Source organism: Hypomesus nipponensis, chromosome 26, assembly GCF_054491055.1.
Source record: "Hypomesus nipponensis isolate SF chromosome 26, ASM5449105v1, whole genome shotgun sequence".
NCBI lineage: Eukaryota > Metazoa > Chordata > Actinopteri > Osmeriformes > Osmeridae > Hypomesus > Hypomesus nipponensis.
In genome coordinates, this window is record NC_140386.1 from 9068720 (window position 1) to 9080000 (window position 11281).

The 11281-nt window shown below is 57.8% G+C and overlaps 1 protein-coding gene across 1 annotated transcript in view; it reads right to left on the bottom strand.

Moving 5' to 3' along the window:
- hmcn1 (hemicentin 1) overlaps positions 1–11281 on the bottom strand; it is a 75586-nt gene that overhangs the window by 5521 nt on the left and 58784 nt on the right. The window contains exons 75-99 of the mRNA XM_084692409.1: positions 10929–11085; positions 10654–10775; positions 10373–10537; positions 9825–9932; positions 9295–9432; positions 8863–8997; positions 8501–8770; positions 7951–8141; positions 7409–7622; positions 7043–7177; positions 6733–6923; positions 6406–6487; positions 5565–5834; positions 5159–5329; positions 4753–4923; positions 4491–4661; positions 4126–4296; positions 2773–2943; positions 2035–2205; positions 1717–1863; positions 1437–1574; positions 1220–1341; positions 698–935; positions 446–508; positions 158–277 (exon numbers count right to left, since the gene is read on the bottom strand). Coding sequence (XP_084548535.1) covers positions 158–277; positions 446–508; positions 698–935; positions 1220–1341; positions 1437–1574; positions 1717–1863; positions 2035–2205; positions 2773–2943; positions 4126–4296; positions 4491–4661; positions 4753–4923; positions 5159–5329; positions 5565–5834; positions 6406–6487; positions 6733–6923; positions 7043–7177; positions 7409–7622; positions 7951–8141; positions 8501–8770; positions 8863–8997; positions 9295–9432; positions 9825–9932; positions 10373–10537; positions 10654–10775; positions 10929–11085 — 4032 coding nt within the window. The remainder of the gene's footprint in view (positions 1–157; positions 278–445; positions 509–697; positions 936–1219; positions 1342–1436; positions 1575–1716; positions 1864–2034; positions 2206–2772; positions 2944–4125; positions 4297–4490; positions 4662–4752; positions 4924–5158; positions 5330–5564; positions 5835–6405; positions 6488–6732; positions 6924–7042; positions 7178–7408; positions 7623–7950; positions 8142–8500; positions 8771–8862; positions 8998–9294; positions 9433–9824; positions 9933–10372; positions 10538–10653; positions 10776–10928; positions 11086–11281) is intronic.

Consider the following 11281-nt stretch of genomic DNA (forward strand, 5'->3'; position numbering starts at 1 on the left):
TGTGTGAGTCTGGGTGTGTGTGTGTGAGTCTGTGTGTGTGTGTGTGTGTGTGTGAGTCTGTGTGTGTGTGTGAGAGTCTGTGTGTGTGTGTGTGAGTCTGGGTGTGTGTGTGTGTGAGTCTGGGTGTGTGAGTCTGTGTGTGTGTGTTGGCGCCTACCCTGGCAGGTCCTCCCGTCAGCTGAGATGGTGAGCCCTTCAGGACAGGAGCAGTAGTAGGAAGCCACGGCGTTGTGACAGGTGTGGGAGCACGGCTGGCCCACCTCACACTCATCCTCATCTTCATCAGCAGCAGAGGAACACAGCCAGGTTAGAGAGACAGGGAGAGAGACACAGAGACAGAGAGAGAGAGACAGAGAGAGAGAGAGACAGGGAGAGACAGAGAGAGAGAGAGAGAGAGACGGAGAGAGAGAGACGGAGAGAGAGAGAGAGAGAGAGAGAGACTCACCTGCACAGTACGGCCCAGCAGGATCCAAACTGAAGCCATGAGGACACTGGTTACTACGATCTCCTGAATAAACAAGAACACACGCCATTACATACCAACACAGAGAAACAGAGGGAGGGAGGGAAAAGAGAGAGAGAGGACTGTGGATAAAAGAACACACAGATCACACGATCGAGAGAGGAGAAAGAGAAATAATCAAGATATTGAGTCAACAATAAATGGATATTCTGGTATTCCTCTGGTATTCCTCACCCTTGGTGATGCTGGCCTGGATCTTGTACTCCAGCACCTCCTCCAGGGGGCGGTAGTGAGCGCTGATGGCCGAGGCGTGCAGAGTCTGTACCAGGTAGGGCATCTTGCCCCTGGAGGCCTCGTAGGTGATGGTGTGGTTCCAGGAGTAGGGCACGGTCTCCTGGTCCACGCTGAACATGCGGGTGGAGAGAGCGTACAGCCGTCCAGGACCGGTCTGGATGTAGTCCTCGGTATAGTCCTGAACAGGAAGGACGCACATCAACAGCTTATCAACCTCAATATGTTCACTTGAATCATTTTTGGCTTTCAAGGGAGTTGGCAGTTGGAATTCTGAGATGCATGTTATAGTGTTGTTCCTCAAGTAAATGCCCTCAACGTCCAGATTAGTCCTACGAGCTGAAAACTGTCCAGATTAAACCAAGCTGTCACAAGCTACAGGACAGGGCGGAGTTTATTCAGCGTAGTGCTGAGTGGGCGGAGCTGTGACTCTGTGCAAGGCTGTGTGGGCGGAGCTTGGCGTGCCTTTATGCTGATGTCAGCCTGAGAGGGGAGCTGCAGTATGTGGCCGTTCAACACAATGTCCAATAGGAGCGCTCCGTCCAGGTCCAGCCCCCGGGCCACGTGGGTCATCCTCAGAATCTCACCTGTGGAGGAGCAAGAGAAAGGCTTTAACTGGAACACACACACTCACACACACACGCACACACACACACACAGGTCCAGACCCACCCTCTCTCACCTGTGGCAAACTCCACCTGTGTCTCTCGTCTGAAGACTCCTCCCGTGAGCGTGTAGCCATTGGCCGCCTCGCCCACCTCATGAGCCGTCGTCCAATAGATGGGGTTCAGGATGGAGATGAGTTTCCTCATGGCAGGACCTAGGCTCAAAAGGTCATAGGTCAAGGTTCAGGAGTTGTAACGATGACCCAGCAATTTACAGTGTTGTTTCTCCGCGGTGTGTCTGGTGGTTCAAATCAAGGATCCCCCCCTGTACGTGTAATGAGTCGTCCTGACACTGACCTAGCGTTCGGGGTACGTTCGATACGGTGGCCTGGATCACCCTGCCTCCGGACTGGTCGTGGGATATGGTGGCGTTGAGGATGGCGATGCCGAACTCGATGTCGTTGATGTTTCCTATGATGCTGCCCCTGGCTGCATGGGGCCCACCTGAGAGAGAGGGAGGCAGGCTCAGACCAGGTACACACTCACTCGTCCAAACAATATTATACTTCCATCTGATTCAAATGGATTAAATGAGACAACTGTACAATTGGACACACCCACACTTACGGTCTCACACACACACTCTAACACACACACACACACTCCAGACCCTACCTGGACAGGCCTGGAGGTTGCACCTGGCCAGCTGGGTCGAGTCTCCCGGACAGGAACGACCCCCGTTGCTAGGCGACGGGTTGTTACAGACCCTGACTCTGGTTCTCTCTCCGCCCCGACAGGAAGCAGAACACTGACCCCAGGCCAGCCACGCCCCCCAGGTACCGTCCACTGGGGGGAAAGGGACATGAAGAAATGGTGGAATTACAGAAATATTGTATTACTACTTGATATTATATTATATTACTATATACATGTATTTACTATATGAATCTGAAATCCTTTCTCTCTCTCTCTCCCCGTCTCTCTCTCTCTCTCTCTCTCTCTCCCGTCTCTCTCTCTCTCTCTCTCCCCGTCTCTCTCTCTCTCTCTCTCCCCGTCTCTCTCTCTCTCTCTCTCTCATACCCACACACACCCTCCCCACCTCTCTCTTTCTCTCTCTCCCTGGCTCTCTCCCCCTCTCTCTCTCACACCCACACACACCCTCCCCACCTCTCTCTCTCTCTCTCATACCCACACACACCCTCCCCACCTCTCTCTTTCTCTCTCTCCCTGGCTCTCTCCCCCTCTCTCTCTCACACCCACACACACCCTCCCCACCTCTCTCTCTCTCTCTCTCCCACACACACCCTCCCCACCTCTCTCTCTCTCTCTCACACCCACACACACCCTCCCCACCTCTCTCTCTCTCTCTCACACACACACCCTCCCCACCTCTCTCTCTCCTCCTCTGTGTACCTGGGCAGGAGTCTGTGCTGCATCTCTGGATCTGAGAGTCCGCCCCTGCGCATGCTCGGCCCCCATTGGCCGGTCTGGGGTTGTCACATGTCCTGAAGCGCCTCGTCTGGCCTCCGTCACACGTCCTGCTGCAGCTGCCCCAGCTGCTCCACGGGCTCCAGCCCCCATGGACTGAGGGGAGGGGGGAGGGAGGGAGAGGAAGGGGGAGAGGAAGGGGAGGGGGGGAGGGAGAGAGAGAGAGAAAGAGAGAGGGAGGGGGGGGGGAGAGAAGGGGGGAGGAAGTTATAGAGGGAGAAGGGGAGGGATGGGGAGAGAGAGGGAGGGAGGGGGAGAGAGAGAGGTAGGAAGTGAGAGAGAGGGAGGGAGGGGGAGAGAGAGAGGTAGGAAGTGAGAGAGAGGGAGGGAGGGGGAGAGAGAGAGGGAGGAAGTGAGTGAGTGATGGAGGGGGGAGAGAGAGAGGAAGTGAAAGAGCAAGAGTTTATGCTTACAGAAGGTACACACTAAAGCCCCGTCATGACATCATCCTACAGTAGAGTCACTACATGTCCCCCAGCCCAGGCTGGATGGGGCAGGACCCCGAGGGGTGGAGTCACTGGGGCAGGGGGCCCTGAGGGTGGAGTCACTGGGGCAGGGGGCCCTGAGGGTGGAGTCACTGGGGGAGGGCACTGAGGGTGGAGTCACTGGGGGAGGGCACTGAGGGGTGGAGTCACTGGGGGAGGGCACTGAGGGTGGAGTCACTTGGGGAGGGCACTGAGGGGTGGAGTCACTGGGGGAGGGCACTGAGGGTGGAGTCACTGGGGGAGGGCACTGAGGGTGGAGTCACTGGGGGAGGGCACTGAGGGGTGGAGTCACTGGGGGAGGGCACTGAGGGGTGGAGTCACTGGGGCAGGGGGCCCTGAGGGGTGGACTCACTGGGGGAGGGCACTGAGGGGTGGAGTCACTGGGGGAGGGCACTGAGGGGTGGAGTCACTGGGGGAGGGCACTGAGGGGTGGAGTCACTGGGGGAGGGCACTGAGGGGTGGAGTCACTGGGGCAGGGGGCCCTGAGGGGTGGACTCACTGGGGGAGGGCACTGAGGGGTGGAGTCACTGGGGGAGGGCACTGAGGGGTGGAGTCACTGGGGCAGGGGGCCCTGAGGGGTGGACTCACTGGGGGAGGGCACTGAGGGGTGGAGTCACTGGGGGAGGGCACTGAGGGGTGGAGTCACTGGGGGAGGGCACTGAGGGGTGGACTCACTGGGGGAGGGCACTGAGGGGTGGAGTCACTGGGGGAGGGCACTGAGGGGTGGAGTCACTGGGGGAGGGCACTGAGGGGTGGAGTCACTGGGGGAGGGGGCTCAGAGGGGTGGACTCACTGGGGCAGGGGTCGCTGTTGCAGAAGTCTATGTGCACGTCGTTCCCCTCGCACTGCCTCCCCCCGTGCAGGGGGGCGGGGCTTGCACAGAGGCGGGTCCTCTGCCTGGTCCCGCCCCCACACGACACGCTGCAGGCTCCCCAGCTCACCCACGACGACCACTTCCCGTCCACTAGGGGGCAGGAGAGAGAGAGAGGAAAGGAGTCAGGCACGTCCACTAGACCCTTCCGTTTCCAGCTACTAATCATGGACATCATCATTCACTGTCTATGGTCATATAAGAATTAGGCTGTATAAGAATCGAATGATCCTGGAGGTAGAGCGGTGTCTTTGCCCCTGTCTCTCCCCCCCTGGTCTCCTCCTCACCGGGGCAGGATCTCTCCCTGCAGACCTGGGTCTGGGTGTCTGGTCCCTGGCACCGCGGCCCGTCGAAAGTGGGCGGAGGGTCGTTACACAACCGCAACCTCGTCTGCATCCCCTTACCGCAGGTCTCACTGCACGGGCTCCACGGCAACCAGGAGCCCCAGTTACCCAGCACTGCGGGGAGACACACAGACAGACTCAGAGATCAGATCGACACACGACGGTGAAGGAGGAGGACATTGCCGTGATGAAGGTGCGTTCTCACCGGGACAGGGCCGGACGCTGCACATGAGGGCCTCCACGGCCTGGCCCTCGCAGGGTCTGCCCCCGTGCTGTGCGGAGGGGGTACTGCAGGCGCGCACCCTGGTCCTGTTCCCCTGGCCGCAGGTGCGAGAACATTCCTCCCACGACGACCACTCGGACCAGTTACCGTCCACTACACACACACACACACACACACACACACAGGACACCTTGTACCACAATTCCGCCGGCTGTTTCTCACAGTGCCGGCTGTTTCTCACAGTGCCGGCTGTTTCTCACTGTGCCGGCTGTTTCTCACAGTGCCGGCTGTTTCTCACAGTGCCGGCTGTTTCTCACAGTGCCGGCTGTTTCTCACTGTGCCGGCTGTGTCTCACTGTGCCGTGTGTGAGTTGCGTGGGCTCTCCTACCTGGGCAGGGTTTTCCCTGACAGCTGCTCGTCTGCGTGTCTGGACCAGCACAGTGGCGCCCTCCGTTGGCGGGGCGGGGGTTGTTACACTGCCTCTGCCTCCTCTGGGCCCCCACCCCACACGACACACTGCAGGGGCCCCACTTCGTCCACTCTGAGAGGCCCCCGTGGACTGGAACACACACGCAGCAAAAGCACGTCATAACGGGGGTATATACTTCTTTATCAGAAGTATTTTTCAGTAAGTGTTCTATCTAAAGTATTTCTACATATATAAGGATATACATACATATATAAAGATATATATATATATAAAAGGGCCTTGTGGATTCAGTCATTCTACAAGGATATGTGCGTTCTGTCTGGCTTCTAAGTGGGCTCCTTCTGTGGTCCAGACAGAGCCCCACCTTGCACGGTGACGGTGACCCTGACCAGCACGGAGCCCAGCAGGTTCCTGGCCACGCACTCGTACTCCCCGGTGTCCTCCCGCTGGGCGCTGCTCAGCATCAGGGAGCCGGCATCCAGGACGAGCCGGCGCTCGCTGGCCAGCAGGGGGCGCCCTTGCCGGGACCACTCGATGACGGGCCTGGGCTCCCCCTCCGCCTGGCAGTCGAGGAGCAGAGGGGAGCCAGCGTCTACCACCGTGTCCACTGGCTCCACCGTGATGGAGGGAGCGCCTGGGATGAGGGAGGGGGTGGGGCAGGGCAGGGCAGGGCAGGGCGGGGAGGGCGGGGTTAATACAGACACAGTTTGATAGGTATATCTAGCCAGTGAACAATAACTGTGAGTACAACCCATGACTTAGATGCTATGTACGGTACAAAGTCTAACATTGGTACAGGGTGAGGGGGGTATTTTGAATCTTTCAAAAAGTTTTTCCAAAATCTGTTTGAACAGCAGGCTTTTGTGAAAATATTTATATACACTTTTAAACCTTTTTTTTTTCAAAACAAATGTCAGACACACAGTGAAAGGAGGGGAGAGGGGGAGAGGGGGAGACGGGGAGAGGGGGAGAGAGGGAGAGGGGGAGAGGGGGAGACGGGGAGAGGGGGAGACGGGGAGAGGGGGAGAGGGGGAGACGGGGAGAGGGGGAGACGGGGAGAGGGGGAGAGGGGGAGAGAGGGAGAGGGGGAGACGGGGAGAGGGGGAGAGGGGAGAGGGGGAGACGGGGAGAAGGGGGAAAGGGGGAGAGGGGGAGACGGGGAGACGGGGAGAGGGTAGAGGAGCAGGCCCTGTTAGCATACTCACTCTGCAGGGTGAGAGTAACGCTCCTCTCCACCACGCCCGCTACGTTGGTGGCCACACACATGTAGCTACCTGCATCCTCACCCTGGAGGAACACACAGAACAACATCTTCACACCTACACTGAACAGGAAAAACCTTTCTCTAACAGACTTCAGTGGCACTACTAGTTACAAATAAAACATATACATATACAACACAACATCAAACAGGGCCCGCTTATGCAACCTAGTGGCTCAGCGTACGCGCTCAGTGACTACGCTGAACATTCAGTAACTCCAGCCCCAGTTGACGAGACGCTTTGTTCTCAGTGTTGCTATGTGACCGTTACCACGGTGCCGTAGATGGCCAGAGAGCCGTTGTCGAGCTGGCGGATGCGGTTGCTGATCTGGACGTGGACGCCCTTCTTGCTCCACTGGACGGAGGGCGGGGGGTCGCCCCGAACATCGCAGCGCAGGATGGCGTTGCCCCCCAGTGGTTCGATGCGGTTGGAGTTGGAGTCCCCGTCGATGATGGGGGGCTCTGGACACACACAGACACACACACACACATACACACACACACACACAGGGGAGAGGGTCAAGCCGATACGATTGCTCGACGCACTTCCTCGTTCTCCGTGGCAGGAAGTGAGGTCACACCTTTGACGTAAACAAAGCCCAGAGACTTGATGGAGCCCACGCTGTTCTCGGCCACGCAGGAGTAGGTGCCAGAGTCGTCCTTGCTCACGCGCTCCACGACCAGCTCGCTGTGGCCGCTCACGTGGTCGTAGTGAGCTGCAGGGGCAAAGAAAAGGTAGGAAATAGTTACTAAACAAAAGCTACAAACGGTTGAGACGTATCTCGCATGCTCGAGCTAATCAGTACCATGTTTGTGTGATGATATAACATTATCCTATTAGAGTAGCACAGAGGTTGTGAGAATAGACAAGTAGTTCTGTCTCGGGGTAGGTGCTCTGGGCACTCCTGAATGTCTTGTTGAGATAAACTCAGTTCCATCTAACCTACCTGGTATGATGTTGCTGTTGAAGGCCCAGGTGATGGTGGGTGGGGGGGTGCCAGTGGCTGAACAGGCCAGTAGGAGGCGCTCTCCCTTGTTGAGGGCCACGTCCTCCAGGAGCCGGCTGAAGGCAGGGTGGGTGTGGACCTGCAGGGCCACCGTACGGCTGTCCTGACCCACCGCGTTGGTGGCTACGCACGTGTAGCTGCCTGCGTCGCTGGGCTGAGACGGCAGGTGGAGGAGGGTGGGGAGACGGAGGGTGGAGGAGGAAGGGGAGAGGGAGGGTGGAGGAGGAAGGGGAGAGGGAGGGTGGAGGAGGAAGGGGAGAGGGAGGGTGGAGGAGGGATGACAGGAAAGACAGGAGGAATGATCTACGTAGATCTTTTATTTTATTTTGATACTATCCCGTTTTTACTGCACTCAACACACAATATACTACTCTTCTTAAACTGGTTGGCCCGTTTCTAACCCCTACACAGGGAAGATCCCTGGGTCGTCCCTTCACATGCAGACCTAGCCTACGGGTGGGCCCTGGGGAGAGGAGCGTTACCTGGGCGATGTCGATGACCAGCTCTCCAGAGGGCAGGATGGTGTACTCTCCAGCGCTGTCGCTCAGGGCCACGCCCTCCTTCTCCCAGGACAGGCTGGGGGGGGGGACCCCATCCGCCGCACACACCAGCTGGGCCTGGGTGTTCTCCACCACCCACACCTCCGCCTCCCCAACACGGACGGAGGGAGGGACTGAAGTAGGGGAGGGAGGGAGGAGAGGAGGACGGAAGGGAGGAGAGAAGGAGGAAGGACAAGAGGAGAGAAGGAGGAAGGGAGGGAGGAAAGGAGGAAGGACAAGAGGAGAGAAGGAAGAAGGAAGGGAGGAAAGGAGGAAGGACAAGAGGAGAGAAGGAGGAAGGAAGGGAGGAAAAGAGGAAGGGAGAGACAGTTATCGACAGTGCAGTGGAAGAGAAAGATTTACGATAAAAAATGCTTTGAAGCTAAATATCCAGTGACTAAGCAGACAGTACAGGAAGTGTCGCATGCAAAACCATGGGACTTGTAGTCTTTTTTCCCCCCCTGTAGTTGTGTGCAGGGCTGGACAAACTCACTCTGCACAGTGAGGCTCATCCCCAGGCTGGCTGTGCCCGCCGCATTGGCCGCGGTGCAGGTGTACCTGCCCGTGTCGCTGGGCTGGACGAAGGCGATCTGCAGAGCCCCAGAGCTGAGCACCCGCTGGCGCAGGGACTCCGTGAGGGGCTGGCCGTCCTTGTGCCAGGCCACGGTGGGCAGGGGGGAGCCCTCCGCCTGGCACTGCAGGGTGGCAGAGGTGTCCAGGGGCACCAGGTAGCTCTGGGTCAGGGACCTGATCACTGGAGGGACTGCAAGGAGGAAGTGAGGTCAGCTGGATGAAACACAAACATCTGGACCTGAGTGAATGAGCGCCATGAAAAGGAGGTTGTGTTGGACCTACCCTGGACCCGGAGCTTGGTCTTGGCCAGAGCGGTGCCTGCTGGGTTTTGGGCCACACACATGTAGCTGCCAGAGTCGGACACGGAGGCCTTGGAGATCTGGAGGGCCCCCGTGGGCAGCACTGTGAACGCTCCAACTGGGACAGAGACACACGCAGCTTGGGTTACCAGTGGTGGGTCTGATGTTGTACTGTTTTTGGCCAGGTTTCCCAGATTCGCTAAGAAGCTCTTAACGCTAGGAGCTTCTTAGGGGCGTTGTCAGAGCGTTCTAGAGCGTTCTTAAAAACGCTTTTAAGAAACTCTTAACGTTAAGAGCTCCTCAACAAATCTGGGAAACCCGGCCTTTGTTTACTAATATAGACATACACATACACACTGACACTTCTACTCCCTCAACACACACACACACACACACATACACACACAGGGCCTACTCTTGGTCTGGATGCTGATGCCCTCCTTCTGCCAGGTGATGGAGGGTGCAGGGGAGCCGGTGGCCCTGCAGGGCAGGGTGACGGGGCTGTTCACGATGACGTCCAGGGTGGGGGGCTGGGCGTGGATCACCGGCACCTCTGAACACAAGAGCAGGGACATGACAACCAGAACCATGACAACCAGAACCATGACAACCACAACCATGACAACCACAACCATGACAACCAGAACCATGACAACCAGAACCATGACAACCACAACCATGACAACCACAACCATGACAACCAGAACGGACTGTGCCCTTGTGTTGCTGTGCTGTATCGAAAACACTTGTTTCAGACACCCCAGAGGAAGATACATTTAACATGCGGCAGAGAGATTATAGATGAATCGAGACTTATGTGTGTGTCAATAGCCTATGGCTATCAAAACCACTTCCTGAATACAGCAGTGAGCAGTGATTGGCTGGTCCGGGGGGGCGAGCGCCAGCTTCGAGGGCAGTGATTGGCTGAGGGAGCGAGCAACCCACCCTGCACGGTGAGGGTGACGTGTCGTGTGGCGGACCCCGCCGCGTTCTTGGCGACGCAGGTGTAACGACCCGAGTGTCTCAGATCAGCCGACGAGATCTCTACTGAACCTGCACAGAGAGAGAGGGCAGTATCAGATCTCTACTGAACCTGCACAGAGAGAGAGGGCAGCATCAGATCTCTACTGAACCTGCACAGAGAGAGAGGGCAGCATCAGATCTCTACTGAACCTGCACAGAGAGAGAGGGCAGTATCAGATCTCTACTGAACCTGCACAGAGAGAGAGGGCAGCATCAGATCTCTACTGAACCTGCACAGAGAGAGAGGGCAGTATCAGATCTCTACTGAACCTGCACAGAGAGAGAGGGCAGCATCAGATCTCTACTGAACCTGCACAGAGAGAGAGGGCAGTATCAGATCTCTACTGAACCTGCACAGAGAGAGAGGGCAGTATCAGAAGGATGTGTGTGTGTGGGGTGTGTGTGTGTGTGTGTGTGTGTGTGTGTGGCAGGTGTGTGTGTGTGTGGCAGGTGTGTGTGGTGCCTGCTACCTGAGGGCAGCGTGCTGAAGCCCTCCCCCTGCCTGGGTAGTTTCACTCCCTCTCTGCTCCAGGTCAGCTCAGGCTCGGGCACTCCTGACGCAGTACACGCTACGACCACCGGGGACAGTCTGTTCACCACCAGCTCCGTGGCCTCGTCCGCTATGGAGGGAGGGACTGCGGGGGGGGGGGGGGGTTGGACACAGGGCACAGGTGAGACACGCCTTCTGCAGGGCTGAGGCGGACGTTGTGACGAGGCGAGGCGGTTTGCGGTGGCCTGTCTCTGTCCTCACCCTGGACGGTGAGCTCCACGGCTCTGGAGACTTCTCCCGCCTCGTTCGAGACGACACACTCATACACGGCCGCGTCCTCCAGCGTGGGCGCCATGACGACCAGGGAGCCTGACGACAGCAGCCTGGGGGGGGTGGGGGGGGTGAGGGGAGGGGAGGGGGAACTTGGTTAGGTAAAAGAGGGGTTCGGCGGCTTTTTTACGATCTGGGATGTCTGTCGAGGCATGGCCCGTGGGTCAGAGGGCTAGACATGGGAGAGGGATGGAACCTGAAGCCACCTGAACATGTTCTGGTTGTGGTCCGTGTTGAGGGGGCGGCCGTCCCTGCTCCAGGCCACGCTGGGTTTGGGGATGCCCGTGGCCTCACAGGGCAGGGTGGTCTGGACGTTCACCGTCACCGTGAGGTTGGTGGGACCGGCACTGACGGAGGGGGGAACTGGGAACACCAGGAGGGGGAAGATTCGACAACACTACATTTATAGACATTCACATTTAGTCATTTAGCAGATGCTCTTATCCAGAGCGACTTACAGTAACTACAGGGACATTCCCACCCGAGGGAAGTAGGGTGAAGTGCCTTGCCCAAGGACACAACATCATTGGGCACGGCCAGGAATCAAACTGGCAACCTT